The sequence below is a fragment of the Scophthalmus maximus genome, chromosome 18, assembly GCF_022379125.1.
Source record: "Scophthalmus maximus strain ysfricsl-2021 chromosome 18, ASM2237912v1, whole genome shotgun sequence".
NCBI lineage: Eukaryota > Metazoa > Chordata > Actinopteri > Pleuronectiformes > Scophthalmidae > Scophthalmus > Scophthalmus maximus.
The window spans coordinates 2,673,309-2,691,073 of NC_061532.1; the positions used below are offsets into that span (position 1 = coordinate 2,673,309).

The 17,765-nt window shown below is 41.7% G+C and overlaps 2 protein-coding genes across 2 annotated transcripts; both read left to right on the forward strand.

The window, feature by feature from the left end:
- Positions 1-1,420: 1,420 nt before the first annotated feature.
- On the forward strand, positions 1,421-3,782 carry ndufaf4 (NADH:ubiquinone oxidoreductase complex assembly factor 4). Its single transcript, XM_035618334.2, has 3 exons — positions 1,421-1,623; positions 1,768-1,871; positions 2,693-3,782. The coding sequence occupies exons 1-3, from the start codon at positions 1,479-1,481 to the stop codon at positions 2,996-2,998; spliced, it is 555 nt and encodes a 184-aa protein (XP_035474227.2). The 5' UTR covers positions 1,421-1,478; the 3' UTR covers positions 2,999-3,782.
- A 922-nt stretch (positions 3,783-4,704) lies between these two features.
- Positions 4,705-12,235, forward strand: gpr63 (G protein-coupled receptor 63). The gene is made up of 2 exons (XM_035618157.2): positions 4,705-5,197; positions 8,976-12,235. The coding sequence occupies exon 2, from the start codon at positions 9,091-9,093 to the stop codon at positions 10,321-10,323; it is 1,233 nt and encodes a 410-aa protein (XP_035474050.1). The 5' UTR covers positions 4,705-5,197; positions 8,976-9,090; the 3' UTR covers positions 10,324-12,235.
- The last annotated feature ends 5,530 nt before the right edge of the window (positions 12,236-17,765 follow it).

The window sequence follows — 17,765 nt, forward strand, 5'->3', positions numbered from 1 at the left end:
TCCATGATGAGCAGCAGTGTGACACGTTTTTGATCGTTTCTGGACAACAGTGGAGCTCTATGGCTCAGGCTTTTGACACGCACAATAACCAGGCATATGCTTTTAATTAGTAGTATTTTGTGAAGTGATGAATTTCTGAAGTGGAAAGTTTCATCTTTGAACTGACAGTGCTAAGAAACATCTGCCCACCTCAACTTACACAGACTCCAAAGTGAATAATAACATTGGAATTAAACTATAGACCAAAATCAAAGCTTCTCCCATGCAAGAAGCCAAACAAAGATCAGTACTGTATTGTCATCATCAACAGCATAATTTCATTGTTTTGTTTTATTATGATGATAATTATTATTATTATAATAATAATTATAATTATTAAATTTGCCTTTGATTCATGTTATTCCCCAGCTTTTTGAATGAGACTCTGATCTAACAAAGCACCATTTGCTGAGAACCCGTGGCCTTTCTTTGACTTTGTGACTTATCATCAGCTCCCAACTCACAATTCCCATGAAAAGAAAGAATATCCTTCCATTCCTCCCCTCAGAAAAAAATAACTTGCTTTGGGTTGTTTTGTCATGATGGAACAGATAATCATTTCCAGAAGTGCTCCATACTGCTTCTTTCATAATGAAAAGTGGCCTCTGTTGTCTGGCCTGGTCTAAACACTAGAGGGGTTGGGGGGGAATGCTGATCTGTTTACTTGGTAATAGTAAGAACTGTGACAAACAGGCTGAGGCCCTGTTGTGTTTGAAACCTGCACTGATAAAAACATGAAGCCCACAAAGCAAGAGGCCAGGTGTGTTTTTTAAATTTTATGTTGAGCCTTAATGTGTTCAAATATGAAATACTGCCATCTGATGGCCGTGCAAGTCCTAAACTTGTATTCTTTAGAATAAAACCTCAAATAGATAGTAAGATATAGTTTTATAATATCATATTTAGTAAGATATAGATAAACAAATATGCCACTTACCTACACACCATACTGTATTCATCACTTAATTATTCATTGTCTGAAGTTTATACATATACCTATATTCCAAAACAACTGTGCAATTTTATCATCCTGTGCAATATTCATTTATTTATATGCAGTTCATTAATTACTTTTTTCAACTTCACAAGGTTTTTGTGAACGTTTTTTTCTTCTAGTCTTATTTTTATTATAGTATATTTTGTAATATTTTCTACCTCTCTTTGTTGCCTTGACTCTTGCTGCTGCTGTAACAAGTGAATTATATTTTAACAATATAATTAGACTGTATGCTTTCACTATGGTTTACTCACTCACGCACCTACACACACACACGTGTACACACACACGAACCTACACCCACACATGTACACACACGCACGCACACGCACGCACACATCCCCCTCGCTGTTTCCGTGTTCGCCTCTTCGCTGTGAAAGGAACCTCCTCGCTCGCCGTCGACGGTTTCAACAAACTTTATTGTCAGCAGTCGCCGGCCGCAATGTCAAAGATGGGCGCGCGGGTTACGCGTATGTTCCGAAATTTCAACCTAGAAAACCGGGTGTTCCGAGAACTGTCAAAGGAGAAGCCGCAGGCGGCGCCGCGACACGAGGCCGCTCTCCCGCCGTCTGCCGGCGGCTCTGAAGGTGAGAGACCGGAAGCTCCGCTAACTTGTGAAACCGTCTCCTCGGGAGGGGGGGCCCGACCTGGGTCATCCTTCAAATAGGAAACGCGTGAGCGTAGCTTCTCCGTGTTTCCTCCGCGGGTTCATTGTTCACTCTGTGTTTCAGCGGTGGAGGCGATGAACCAGAAGAACGCGCCGCTGCTGAGCCTCCTCCGGTCCGTGTATGTGGAGTCCAAGGACCCAGAAGCAGCAGCAGCAGCAGCAGCAGAGGTCAGGCTGGAACACTGGCTGTGTCCATTGGTTTGAATGGCTGTGATGATGGCTGGTGCTTTATTTGACTTGATTTGCAAATAACAGAATCATTGGGCTACAGTGACAATAATATGTACATAACAAGTCATTTCCGGTCCTTTACATACCCCTCAAATAGTTCAAATTAAAGAGTCCAGCAGTGAGGAGCAGAATAGTTCAAACAAACCTTATTCCAACAGGGAAAGATAGTATATAGCTGTGGGACTCTTTTCAGGGACATGTCAGCCGGCGCGACCATGTGGCTAACTGACATGTTTTTAATACTTTTTGGACAACAACGGAGCTCTTACTGCTCAGAGGAATAAGATAGATATGAAACTTCAGATACAGCCACTCTCACCAGCTCTGACAGCCACATTTCAAATAAAGTCAAGGGAGACAGATGTGCTAACCGTGAGGCAAAACACCTGAAAAAAAGAACCGGCAGCTAGCGGACAGTGAGGACATTTTTGCTGATTTAAAAAAAAAAAAAAAAGTGTATTGGATTATAATCGCTTGTGTGCTAAACTTCAGTATAGGTTGGGGTATCACGACTTAGGTTTCAGAGTCACTATGTGTCAGATATATGAAAGTAATGAACTCACAATACTTACTATCCATGTGCAATTATCGTGACTGCCCTGTATATATTTTGTTATTTATATGTTTTATATTTTGTACATATCTGTTGCTTGCTTTTAAAAAAAAAAATCTGCTATCCACTTTGCTGCTGTGACATCCGAATTTCCCCGTTATGGGACGAATAAAGGAATATCTCACTTTATCTTATTTTCCAACAGGTGTCAAAGGAAGTGACTGGGGATGATGAGGCAGGGCGCCGTCCGCTCAGGTTCAGTTTACCAGGGGAGCAGTATGGTCTGGTGGAGCTCACGGACGTTCCCAAAGGTAAACTGACCATCCCTGAGGCACTGAAGGCCCTGAGCAGCCACCATCGTCAGCCTCAGACGTGGACGGCAGAAAAGATTGCTCAGGAATATGTGCTTGACATGAAAGACACAAAGGCTCTCGTGGAGTTCTTCATCCCCTTCCAGGTCAAGATCATTCCGCCTGAGAGTGGCGGTGCCAAGCAGATAAAGGCTTCTTAGGACTGGATCAGGAGAAACAAGATAAAATGTTTAATAGATTTATCTATGTATGTCAACATATAGCCTTTGGGAGAGTGACCTGACTGGATATGGCAGAGTTTGGACACAATGGAGATCTTCTAAGGTTGATGAAGCAAACTACGAAGAATCAAATGATAGAATAAATAAATAGCTCGCTGTATATTTTACAAGCATTTCATTTTCAGTTATAGCATTGTTTCTTACAGCCCCTTTGGAGATTCTTTTGTGCTGATTCAAATGCAACACAAACGTATTTATATTGGAGAGATCCACAACCACTTCAGAAAACCTAGTTCAAAGGATTGTGTCTTGTTGCCAGGATAATAGCATCCATCATTTATGTCTATCTGTTCCATTCAGCTTTTTTTTCGAGACTAACAAGAACTTATTGTAGCTCTACTCAACGTTCCGAGCAATGCTAAATGCTGTCCATTCGGCAAAAAAACCCTTCAATATTAAAGTTGTTTAAAAGGCCAGTATCGCAGTTCAAATTTGTTGAACACATCTGCAGTGTGAAACTAAGACCCTTTTTTCTCTGCATTTGTTTTGTTTTTAACACCATTAATGTGGAAGCTGGGAAATGAATTTCTTAATGTAGTTGAATTTTGACATGTCTGGCAGATTCTGAGCTCTTCAAAGAAAATTGAAAAGGAAGTAACAACATCAAGCTCACGATACAAATGTTAAGATTGACCATGTGACACTAGCACCATCTTGCTGCACATACGCACACTTTCTGAAAATAAAATGATTTGTCTTCTTATTTGTCATTGAGTCAAAGTCTCACTAATGAATCATTTTAACCAGTGTTTTGTTGAAATCATATACAAAAACTTGTCATAGCCCTAAGCAAACATTAAACCAGTAAATAATAGTTATATTACTTATACGATAACAAGCTCCGTTTGTCATGTTTACCACCTATGACACGTGCCCAAAGAAGTACTTCCTGCAGGCGTGGCTACGCCCACGTTAACCAGTCTGTCAATTGGACGACGCTGGAAATTGGGCGTGTCTTGAGAAAAGTCCACTTTTACCCATGTAACTGGCCTCTGTGGGTGTCAGTTATCACTGAATACAAACCTGCGTCAAACTAGCCTGAGAGAGCACACGAATGCTTCCGGAAGCTGCGCTGTTCTACTTTCACAATAAAACAAGTTTTACGCAAAGTAGAATTTTTTTTAATTACTCTGAAATTAGATATTGGACTTTTTTTTAAACAAGCTGGGCTATATTAAAAAAACAACATGTCGGTGGACATCTCTGGGGCACAGGTGTTTTTATTATCACCTTAATTGCTAAGAAATCTATGTTCTGGTTAGCATGATCTATTTAAAGTATGCTCTGAAAACTAAATTAACCTAAGTGGTATTCACAGTCTTCTACCCTTGGCCAGGCAAGTAGCCTGCAAAGGCCATTGATACCTTAATAGTTACATTGTGGTGGCCATGTTCCAATTATTCACAAAAATTACCATTCTGTATATTTATTCACGAGCTTGAAACGTTATCCTTGTTTTAGTTTTTCTTCATACAAAGCAAATCATGAACACATCTTGGGTCTATTTGTATTATATTTCATTTGGTATCTTTAGGTCTACCTCTAAAAAGAACCACCTAAAATATTGTAGGTCAATTTATGTTGAAAGTCCAGACCGGATGTAGTATTCGTCGCTCTCGCTGCCTTGCCGCGGGGAGCCAGTAGCCGACGGTGAGAGCGGTGTGCAACAGTGTAGCCATAATTCGGGCTACGTGCAGCGGGTAGACTGGCACCGTCGGTGCCGGGAAGATGTGCCGCGCGCGTCTCATGCGTGAATGAATCGATAAGGATAAAGGGCGCAGGGAAACGGGAGCTTCACATTCGGTGGCGTGCACAAACCAGCGGCGTCTCTCTCTCTCTCTCTCTCTCGTGCTCCTCTGGAAACAAAGCGAGACGAGCCGAATGCGGATTTCACTTTTTTTTTCCTACGGCTTCGTGCGTGTAGGTGGTGGCATCACCGGCTGTCGCACTGTTGATAAAACACGCCTTTATATATATGTATATTTTTTTTTTTAAAAACCCCACAACACACCGCATGTCTCGTTTTAATGTGTCGGCTAGGACGAGTGGGCGAACTCCCTTTTCCGTCAGCGACATGCGGCGTTTGGAGGACTGAGGCTCGACGGGAGACGGAAGCAGGTAATGTCAGTGGACACGCCGTCCGAAGCCGAACCAGCTCGGCGACCCACGACACCGAGTGTCTTCTCTGGCGCATGCTTCCGTGCACGTCGACGCTGAGACGCGGCGGTGTCCTGTCGGCGGACACTCGCGTCTGTCGCCTGGACCAGCTTCTTTATTTTCTTCCCACCAGTGAGCTTCCAAATTGCTCTTAGCTGGGGGAGGAAGAAGTGAAGGCCTGGTCTGAATTGGGTGTAATTCTGTTTGGCAGGGATTTTTCACCCCCCCCCCCCAAAACAAACAAACAAACAAACAACAACAACAACAACAAACAAACAACAACAACAAACAAACAACAACAAACAAACAAACAATCATGACGGTCACATTTCTCAACACGTCTGAGCTTACCTCACAGATTTGTCAATCAGCTTCTTGAAGTTAGTCTAGGTAATTTGCCGTTTGAATATAACTTGGTCACTACCATCACTGGTCCACAACACATGGCCACCAGCTGGCTTATCAGATGATATTTTCTTTGTCAAAACTGCACTGATTTACATGTGTCTACTTGTGCAAAGATTGAACAGTAACACGCTGAAAATCATTTTACACGGAGAGCTACTCAAAGACCACGCTGCTGGGATTTGAGTCCCTGATTAAAAATCACTGAATCCTAGAAAGTGATGTTTCAACGCCATTGGATTTAAAGCTTTAATATGTTTGACTTCGAACCATCTGTCTGAATGTGTGCGGGTTGAATCCCCTGCTTCTGACAGTTTTGTTGCTTCTTAAATGTGTTGCATAAGTGATTTCGAAAAAAGGTTTCCCCGCATCAATATTTGACAGTGTGAATGTCAGGCATAAAAATGTGTAGTTACTCAAATTTTTTTCGATCAAAAAACTTGGAACATCTTAAAAGTTAGGATATGTCAATATTATAAATTAAATGGAACTTTAAATGGATGGAATTTTAAAGCTGACATATGCAGATTTTTAGATATTGCTACATAGCCCACGTTAGCATTAGTTCGCATTAACAGTCGTTTACGTAACAGACTTTCTTTCCTTCATTCACCAACAAGAGGTGGAAAGCAACACATTCTTTTCACTTTTCTCTACTTAAGTAAAAAAAATGCCTACTAGCTAGGTCCGGCGGGACCATCTCGCGGCGTTCGGACAGTCAGTCACTGCAGCATCCAGGTAAATGGCACCGCTCTGAGGTCGTGTTGTTGCCTCTTGTCTCACAGACACAATGGTGTCTGAAGCTCTTGGAGAGAGACCATCACTACCTCCTGCTCCCGGCGAGAAGCCCCCTTTGGCGGAACCTTCCAAGTATTTAGTTGCAATTCAGACTGTCACCTCTTCAAAACAATTTGAACAAAGTACGATTCCACCGTAACCCACCTAGCCTATCATCGGGCGTACATGTTGTAGAATTAAAGTTGGTCTGTTCATTTATGGTGTGACCATTCACTCTCTTTAGCGAACAGCAAACAGGGCAGCTGCTTATGCTCTTAGCTATAACTGTTTTGATGCAGGTGCTCCTCCTTTTTACTTCTCAAATGGTTTGGGGTTCCAATTATCTGTTCAGCATGGCTTCCTAGTTTTGTCCATTTTGTGTTGGCAAAGAATAGAACAGTAGGCTTGTTTACTTATAAGGAGACAGGGCATACAGTAGGTCAGACAGTGTACACACACACACACACACACGCAAGCTTCTCACTGGATAAACAACCATGTCATGTCGCACTCGTACACTGCAATTTGAATTCAAGCACATGGCAGCTAATCAAATATTTAGTTTTTCCTTTTCGCACAGTTTTTCAAATTTAGAATAAAAAAGGGAAATTTCTAGTTTCACAAGGGCTATTTGCTTTATAACCACCTGTCTTTGCTTCCATATGACTGTGGTCTCCGAAACAATCCATATCTGTAAACATGTTATGGCAGAATTGATCAACAGTGTATTAGATTTTCTTTTCACATATACTATGTTTTAGAAAATCCTGCAATTAACCATTGCCATCAAATCTTACACAGTTTTTATATGTAGAAATCTTGTAGGGAGACAGAAATTGGTATTTCTCTCATGGGTACATCAACAGCGCTTATTAGTGCCACCTCAGATAAACAAGCTACACTCTGATGGGTTGTTATAGACCACCCGTTGTAACGATTTCAACTAACCAGGCAGAAACCTATTGTCTCAGAAGTGTTCTTCCCTAGGAACTCAAGGTCACAAGATGTGGGTGAAATCTCTCTGGAGGCTTTCTTGCGGCGTTGCCATGTAGAGTATTTGAACATTTCCCACTCTTTCACGATGCCAAGTAGCAGATTCTCCATTTTTTTATTTCTTGTTTACTTGATTGCTTGTAGGCTTAAGTGGCTATTTTAACATTTTAGGTCACATCGCCCTTAAAAGAAGGGACGGGGATGTGGTATTACATTCCCTGTTATGGCAGACTGCTCCACAGCATGCTCAGAATTATGATCCACAAAGCCCTTGTCCTGTGTATGTAAGTATGTGAGATGAAAGGAGCAGGAGCCAGGTCGAAATGATATCAATTGCTTTGCTTCTCATTCAATAGGTCTTGGTCATGACGAAGCTGCAGGTAATTGCAGCAGACAACAATACTGTTGTCATCACCATAGAAATAAAGCTTAGTAACCTGGACTCCATGGCTGCCAGACTGTTTATCTCCTTACTACAGCTTTTCACTTGACTGTCTTGGTGACATGTGATAACACTATGAAGAATAGCTACTTATCCAGGTATCAAAGCAACAGCCAACCTGTGTTTAATCACGGCTGCATAAAATACAGATTCGCTGTTCTCACAATAGTTGACTACAATTGTATTTCTTAGTTTTTTTGTGTTTTTTATGACTCAACGAAACCCTGTAATTCATGTGGATATTTTTTTTAAATTTTTTTTTTTACAAATGGTCTCTTTACCGCATCACATTTATTATTTGTCATTTGCCGTTTAGGCCCAGTAAATGATATCAGGCAGTCGGAAATAAACAGAGTCCGTATTTATACAAGTGATAAGGGTTTATTGCAGTATTTAACTTGTCTCTAGTTAAACGCTGCCTGTTTGATACTTGCAGCGGCTAAGAGAAGCAGGTTAACATGATTTATTTTTACATTTCAGGGGAAGAAAACATTTATTTGGAATAATGTGTTTTTTTTCATGTTTTGTTCATATTCTATTTATCCTTCTTGGGAAATGCAAAGATTAATAGCAGTCGCATGTCTGTGTGTCAGGTAGACGTAAATACTGTACACAACTCCAAAAATGATAAATTGTGCCTTTTACCTTTGTCTTTGTGCATGGTTTAAAGAATTTTAGCTTTATAGGACTAGGTAGCTGCCTTTTTGAACTGCAGTCATGTTTGTTGTTTCTCTTTTTTACAGTCTTTATGCCAAGCTAGGCTTACCGTGTCCTTATACTTTAGGCCAGTTCATGTTTCCACTTGCTCTTGGATGTGTGATTGTGGATACCGATGCACTTCTGTTGTTGCTATAATATGCTTACATGGAACACATACATGCACAATAGAGAACATGATGACAAAGTCCTTGTTTGTTGTACTTGACTCAACAACATGGCAAAAGGAAAAAAAGAAGAGTTGACTGTGTGACCACTTGAATTGAAATTCTTTTTAAGTTGTGGTTAGCTTCTGTCAAAGTAAAGGCAGTAGTTAGCATGTAAATTAGTTGGACATTGATAGAATGCAAATTAAAACATGTTGAAATAACTTGATATTGACTATATTTTTTGTGTATGTCTTAGGGTCCCGCAACCATGAAGAAGCCGTCCCGGTGCATTGAGCTGGGAACACCTGCATCCACAGCATCATGTTCAGAGTGAGCTCACCAGCAACAATGCTTGCTCAACCTGGGGAAGAATGTTTCACTCCGCTACTGTCCCCCTTTCAGAGGCAAGGGGCATTAAAACCAGTCTCTGCTGCCTCTTTACGGGGCTGCTAAACCTTTCTGAGAGGCTGGCGATGGAGAACATCTCCATGGCGAACAGTTCCCTGGGCTCCACTTTGCCCCTGGAGCCGGTCACGCTGACAGCAGAGGCCCCGGAGAGTCTGTATGGTGTCGGCCTGCCTCTGCAGATCTTCTTTTGCTTTGTCATGGTTGTCATCCTGCTGGTGGCCTTGCTGGGAAACGTGGTGGTGTGCCTGATGGTGTACCAGAGATCTGCCATGCGCTCCGCCATCAACATCCTCCTGGCAAGCCTGGCATTTGCAGACATGATGCTGGCCATCCTGAACATGCCCTTTGCTCTGGTTACCGTCGTGACCACCAACTGGATTTTTGGAGACCTTTTCTGTCGCGTGTCGGCCATGCTCTTTTGGTTCTTTGTGATGGAAGGCGTGGCTGTACTGCTTATAATAAGCATAGATCGTTTTCTCATCATTGTCCAGAAGCAAGATAAGCTGAGCCCACAGAGAGCTAAAGTGCTTATAGTGGTCACATGGGGACTGTCTTTCCTTTTCTCTTTCCCCCTGGCTGTTGGTTCCCCTCCACTACAGATCCCTCCGAGGGCCCCTCAGTGTGTATTTGGATACAGCATTGAGCCTGGCTACCATGCCTATGTATTGATCCTAATGCTAGTCTTCTTCTTCATTCCTTTCATGGTCATGCTGTACACATTCATGGGGATCCTGAATACCATCCGCCACAATGCCATCCGTATCCACAGCCACCCAGACAGCATCTGTCTGAGCCAGGCCAGCAAACTGGGTCTGCTGAGCCTCCAGAGGCCCTTCCAAATGAACATAGACATGAGCTTCAAGACCCGTGCCTTCACCACCATCCTCATCCTCTTCTCTGTGTTTACAGTGTGCTGGGCACCCTTCACTGCCTACAGTCTGGTGACTACCTTTAGCGATGGGTTCTACCATAAAGACAGCTTTTTTCAAGTCAGCACATGGGTCCTGTGGTTGTGCTACCTCAAGTCAGCCCTTAACCCTCTCATTTACTACTGGCGGATCAAGAAGTTCCGCGATGCCTGCCTTGATCTGATGCCCAAGTACTTCAAGTTTCTTCCTCAGCTGCCAGGAAACACGAAGAGGCGCATACAGCCGAGCGCTGTGTATGTGTGTGGAGAGCATCGCTCTGTGGTTTAATGTGAAATCCATCCCCCAAACACTTACTACTGTTAAAGCACATTTATACATACTGTATTTTGCAGTTGCTTATAGCAGATGTACAGACTGACAGTAGAACTGCATTAGTTACGGCTTGGGGCAGCTTTAACCTGGGTGTGTTGCTACAGGGATCAGTTTGACGATTAAGTCCAGAAATTCCTGATTGAGTCAAACATCCATGAGTTGTAAGGGTTGTCAGATGCCAAAACACTGTACAGTGATTATACTAGAAGACACGATTTCTAACTTTGTAATAGGACTGTTCAAAATTGGTCGAAATCAATTCTGTTAGAATAGCTGAGTTTAGGAACAGATATGTTTTCATTTGGCAAAAGAAGCCAGTGTCTGCAAATATTTTATCTAAACCAGGAACTATCTCAGCTTAAGGTTTACTTCCTAGCCTTTTCTGGACCTTTTAGTGTATCCGATGGCCAACATGCATTATGCTATTCTCATTACAGAGTTGGCGTGCCAGCCTGTGTGTGCTATGCATTTGATTGGCCGGATGATGCGTTGTTTTGTAGCAAAAGTTTCGTGGTTCTACTTTTTGTTGGATGACCTAGATTTTTTGGGGGGGCTAGAACCCTCATAGGAACCCCAACTATGTTTAATGCAGTGCTAATTTCACTCTGACGTACCATTTTGCACTGAGGTTCAAAAACTGTCAGGGTGCATGTTAAAATTCTCAATAGGTCATGGAATCTAGCAGGTCAAAGGCAACTGGACTCGTGATGTGCAATTTACTTTTATGGCCAATCAAAGAGGCTTCAGGACCTGGTAAGTCTAAAATAGCAGACCAAACAAGTACATTCGTCTTTGATTTAGTACTTGTACATCGACAACCGAACCGTACAGGGTAATGTACATTGCAGAAGAGGCAGAGCCACTCCTCTCCATCAACAGCATCAGTAATCTTCAATTAAATCTTTAATAATAGGGCTGGGTATTTTAAGTTTTCTGATAACAAGTGCCAATACGATACCTGAGTCAAAGCAGTGCAAGCTCTCAAATGTTAAACACACGCGGCCATTCAAGATTTTTGCCTTTTGCCTGAATCTGGTCAAAGAATGAAATGATAAATCAATTATTGACACTTCTTGACTGTTGTTAATAATTTGTTCTACTAGCACGTTTAGTTTAAAGCCCCAGTGTGTAATTTTCTGGCGGAATGTGGTGGTAAAGTTGCAAACCGCAACCCACTGAACAACGGACAGGGGACACTTTATGGTGGCGCATCTCTGATTCAATTTCCAGTTTCTGGCGGTGCTGAAAATTCAACGCAAATGTGCGTATTCTAAATATTACACACTGTAGCTTTAAGTGGAATACCCAGCCCTACTCGATTACTTGGTAGACCAAAATGCAGTACAGCTAAATTATTTTCTGTGGCTCTTTTTGCACCTACTCACAAAACGCACTTGGTTTCTGAGGGTGATACTGGGCAATGAAATAAAGCTTTAAGTGAAGTTGTCAACTGAAGGAAACCATTACATAAATGCTGAAATGCACTGAATGGCACATACCATGTAAGAGTTTCAACAGATGAATTTGAACTTTAATGATGAGCTAAGAATCCAGGCACCATTGGGTTTGACTTGATCGCATCTCCTTCCTTTCCACTGACATCGAGAGTCGTGGCGAAAGGACAGTGTGTTTTAGCTGTGTACAAGATGTTTTACAAGGCATGTAAATTTACAGCTTAAATGGAGTTTAAATGTGGTCAGAAAGTGGCCATGACACATTTGAACATGTTTGAATTTTAATGTTTTGGATGTGCCTATTGATTAGTCAACTTGCCAGTCAGAATGCTGCTATTATCTGGTGAAAATGTGCAATATGTGTACTGTACTGTTGAATGTAATAAAGAAATAGACATTTCTTACCTTGGTAACCCGTCTGAAGTGGGTTTTTTTCTGTGTATGTGTTGCTTTGGATCAGTCGTCATCCCCTCAATGAGGTCAGCCACAACATGAAAACTGGTTACTGGTTGTAATGTTGGGGCATATCAGTGTATTTTAGATTTCACCCGTATCTAGATAAAAATAAACTGCAAATTGTTAAGTGAGATCATGTTGTAGAGCTGGATCTTTAGTCATTTGAAATGTGTCAGTAATATTAGCTCTACAGAGAGTTACTGAGATTTATACCTTTTACAATGATTTCCTACAGGCATGCTTATTTCAAAATTGTTTTGGTCCAGTCTTTGAAAAATCAAATGCTTCAAGTATTATAAATCAAATCATATTCTCCTCTGTTGTATCAGAGTGGATGCAGAAATCTCAGACAGACATCTCCAAATGTAGAATAGACAAAAAAAAAATAGAATTTCCCAGAATAGATACCACTAGATAAAATGAGACACTGTCCTTTTTTGTAGTTTGGGTGAACCCAGACATTCACATATAGTTGTTTCACCTATCATACCTTCAATTAATAGGCCTTTGTAATGGCAGACATTTAGTTTAAGTGAAGATTTAAATTGGCAAAATTTTGTGATTAAATCTAATAATTCCAATGCAAAGGTCATGAGGGCCCACTCCTCCAGGAGGCTAAATTAATCTGTGCAAATGATCAGCTTTGACGAACTTTGACATGAGACGATCGGGACCAGGCAGCGTTGACAGCGCTGAACTTTGAAGAGAGTCCAAAGTAGAGGACACATCTCAGTGTTGAGTGAAAATCTCCCGCAGAGACAGCGATTGGTCGCTGACTGTCAGGAATGTAGCTCATGTGAGGTGCACATGTTTTGTGGAAATGACCGGGCTCAGCTCATGGCTTTTGCTGGCGCAGAAAGCTTTATTTTATTGGCCGGAAATGTTTGCAATGTTTGAAACCAGAATGCCGGGGGAAAGTCAACAAGAGATGGTGGTTATGATGGTGCCCTGCAAGTGATCAGTGACCAGATGCTTCATGGCCCTGCCAGTGTCGCATGAACAAACAAATGTCATTGTGACCGCCACAACAGAAAAAGCACCTAGCATCTATTCAAGTTTCCCAGTACACCATGACAGATTTGTTGACCTAGCATGGACACTACCAGCAGCTAAGTAGAATTCACCCCTCAGAAGGATGTTGTCTACCAGTTCACTGTGTTCCTTTGTACCTTCTTTCAAACTGGAATGAACTGTCGGCCTGGAGGTGAGTAATTGGTAAACAACTGAAACAACTGATCAAAGTCAGGACAAAGAATGCCGAACCACAGCTGATATTATAAAGCGTGTCGCACGTCAAAAGGCAAGTGTTTATTCTCTCGTGAGGCATCTTCCATTTAACACTGAATGTGTTTCAGATTAATCTCAATATTTTTTGAATAACAACATGTGCCTCTACAAGCGCGGATGCGGAGGCGTGTATACAATCCATACTTGTTTTTCCAGCTTTAGGTATGTCATTGCAGTATGACAGAAGACTATAGAATATTTCCTGTTTGATTCTTTAAATCTTCTATTCTTATTTCCTCGGATGGGTTCCCACACTCAGGAAAGGAAATGCACATGCAACTCATGTAAATCATCAGCTGCAAACATGCATTTTTGATTCATTTTGGTTGAGGTGTCATGGCATATGGAATACCGTGCGCATGCAAAAAGCATCATTATTGTATGAGTAAAGGATGATGTTTGGGAGGCCGGTGTTTATGTGATGCGTCTGTGCAAGCTCTGCGTTAATTAACCTTCTCCCAGTGCATCACCTGTGTCTCCTCTTTCAACTCAGGGACTCCACTTCCTGTCATCGTCTCTGCTGAATGCTTCTGTGAGTGCGACATACGCCCACTGTACATTTGTGCATTACTCCTCCACATGATGATTTCACCAGGCCTGCCAGTCATACTCTTCGGTCGAATCAACGGCGTGATGTGTGTTGCAGCCAGTAGTAGTAGCGATACCAGGGAGCTGTATTTGCTGCTGTGCCTGACAACCAGCCTCCAGTGTGTTTCCAGTCTCACTGTTTTGTTGTTTTGTGAAGGACGCCTTGGATCACATATCTGCTTACAGTGTCTTGCACTGCAGGTGTTCATGTTTTTAACGTTGGAACCTGCCCCAGACCTCCAAAATTCATTCCCGAGGTATTCCCAGTTTGTGGATATTGTGCTTATATTCATAAATTATTTTGTGTTAAACACACAGTTGTGCAAGAAACCATGCCATGTAATTTTCTTTGGCACATCCAAAGATGCAACATTCAAGGTAAGTTCATGGTAATTATGAGAAACATTTTCACATTTGGCCCCAATAGTAAACCAGACACGATTTCATTTGTCCAGTCCAGCATCAAGTGTCTCTTCAATCTCAGTACAACGGAGGTGAATGGGATTCTGTATGTGGTGCCCACTGCATTAAAATTGAAATGTGCTAAATGCACAGGCTAACGGGCCACAATCCATTTGAATAAAACAATATTTTGCCTGAGCTCTATTGGTGACTGTTAACTGCATTGTGTCTGACTCTGGAACATAACCAAGGACATTGTAACAAAAAGGCTCTTGAGAAACCAAGGTCTAATTTTAACAAATGAGAAGGCGCACCATCGTTAGAAAACACCACATTTCCAGCATTTGTAAAAAATAAGCTAATGTGATAGCGTTTAAAAAGAACGCCATCTCTGTATCTTAAGGAATATTTTTCATGTCATACATCATACATTTGTCTTCCATGAAATGAAGCTCAGACAATTCTTCAATTCAGACAGTGATAATTATGAGCTGCGATAAGCCCTATTAGTGCAGCACATTCAGGGGGCAGGACAAGTAGCATTTCCCGTTAAGGTTTTTACTAATATGAGTGAAAGCAAAGACATAAATGTGACACAAACCTTGAACCAGATGCCTTAAGAGATGCTTAACCTGAAGCCACACTTAGATTCAACCAAACCAGTTCAATTCAACTTAATTCTGTTTGTATAATTCTAAATCAGTGTAAGGTTGAGACCAATGATATATCAAGAAACCCAACAGTTCTCACAATGAGCAAACATTCTTCTTTTAACAGGAAGGAACAGATCCAGGAGAAGTTGGGCTAGCAAAATGTGGGAAGAACATTGAATGTGATTTAACGAAAGCTGCCACAATTGGTTTGAATGTTTAAACGGTGTAAACTTAAATATAATGTAAAATTTAAATATAATATTTTAACACTGAATGCAAATGATTTAAAAAAAAACCTTTATCAACAGTAAACGCACCAAAGTCTAAAATAATACTCGCCAGCACCACTACCTGCACCATGTTATGTTGCGTGTGTAATGGATATGATTGTATGTCAATATTTAATTTGAAATAGCGTGGCTTTTAAAAGCTGCCCACCTTCATGTCAGCCCAAAAGACACATCAAAGACGAGTTGATCTGTGTGGCCTCGGAGACATGAAAGCAGAGGAAATGAGGCGGCGGGCCATTGTTAGCGTCCTGTGGGAAATCACCGCCCGTCCAGGAAAGGTCAGCAGGTTGTTTTGCTCAGCAGGAATCAGACTGGCGACACCTCCCTTGACCCCAGTGGCCTGTCGCCGGCAGCTCAGTGCAGATGCTTCCAGTGAGACGAGGCGAGTTTGATCTGCTCCCGACTTGTGATTCCAAAAGATGGTGTTCTTAATCAGCAGCATCGCTGGGATTCATTATGCAGCCAGCAGTGAGTAATGAGCGTACCCAGAGCTTTGAAGCTCACTTTAATCATAGCACTGAAGGCTATTACTAAGCAACAGGAACTTGCAGATGTCTCAGGAGGACACGTGGTGATGGTGGATGAAGTGATGCTCGCCGAGAGAAATGGGACAGAAGTCAAAGGCACTTTTGGTGGTATTACTGTATGAACTGTTCCAGGATTTTGACTCTTAGACATTTCAGGGTTACTCGATTCAGAGAACTAATGACTGCAACCAGCGATCGTCAGCACCAGTGCATTTGTGACAGGTGACAGTTTTGTTGTTTTGAACCACTGACTACATCTAAAGATGGACAAGGCTTCATCAATTCATCTCATTGTACAAACATCAAGCATAAAGAAAAATTCTCTGAGAAAAATGTGTCTAAAGTGTACTTGTCCCATTTTCTTACATAGCAGAAGCTGGGTTTTTGACCTATATTACAGCCAGCCACCAGGGGAGGATCAAGGTGATTTGGTTTCAGTTTTGGAATTAGTCATGTTGTCTATCTTTTTATACAGTCTAGTAAGGAGAAAAAGGCCAAGCAATCAAATAAATAGTTTTACTGTAAGCTATTCCTCCTTGATCTGTGTTTGGATTTTCACCAGCACCATGTATTCATTTTTCGCGTTCTGGCTTTGCGACAAAACACATGTTTACAAAACCGAATGAGACTTTCATAGACATTTGTGCAGACATTAAGCAAATGTAAATTAAACTCTATAAAATAAGTGTGATGATGTCATCAGGTTTATTTTTGAAAAAACAAATGCATTTGGAAACTACAAATTATTAGCCCCTTCACATTTAAAAGTCAAAGATGTCTATCAGATGGGAGGTTATGAAAAAAGACTCAGTTGCCTCATGGGAAGTGAAGGATCTATAGTATGCTGTATGTTTCCTGAAATATGATCTCTTTGAAAATTGTATAATTAGCCACCAGCTATGTTGTCTTGATAAAATGATATATTGATTATACCCAGAACAGAAGATTTATGCAACGCATGTTCATTTTTGTTGGCACAGCACTCTGCAACCGTGGAGAATTAAACATTAAAAATATTATGCGGTTTACAGAGGATCGGTGGCATCGTCTTGTTGCCCGTAGTGACAGTCATGCGACACTCAAATGACCTTGCAGGGGCATAACTGAAGGGTCAAAGAGACTGTAAGACTGCACCGCTTGGACAAGGGCCTGTTAGCTCATGAATCACAATAAGCAGCGTGCTCGCTAACAGTCGAGGCTAACCCAGTTGTTGCTATGCACTGCCAAGGGAACCCAGTGTCCCTGCACTCATCGGTACATGGTGTGCAAAGGCGACTTCATCAGGGGCTTTTAAGGGTTTCACATAAACAACATCAATCATTGACTGGCTCAACGTGGATTTTATTGACTGTATGAGCCACTCACTGTACATGCCGCTGTATAATTTCACAGGGAGAGCGTGTATTCAACTCACTGCTCTCATTAATGATGGATACGCACTTGGGCCACGTGAGAATAGCCGCGGTCGACATCTGGTCTCGTCTTCACACTTGTCCTCAGGGTGGTCATGTTTGTTTACACCTTGCTTTAGAATTGCTCTCGTATCCAGACTTAGATATGATCTTAACCTGATTACATTTATGTCTGGTTTTCAATAAGTGTCTCCAGTGTCCAACCTGAATCTGATCACTCTGTCCTGCTCACGTTTGGCTGGTTGGATCACAATCTGTCCTCAACGCATCTCAAGTGCATTTACACTGTACTGCCATGCGGTCAAATCCTGCCCAATTTCAGTCCGGT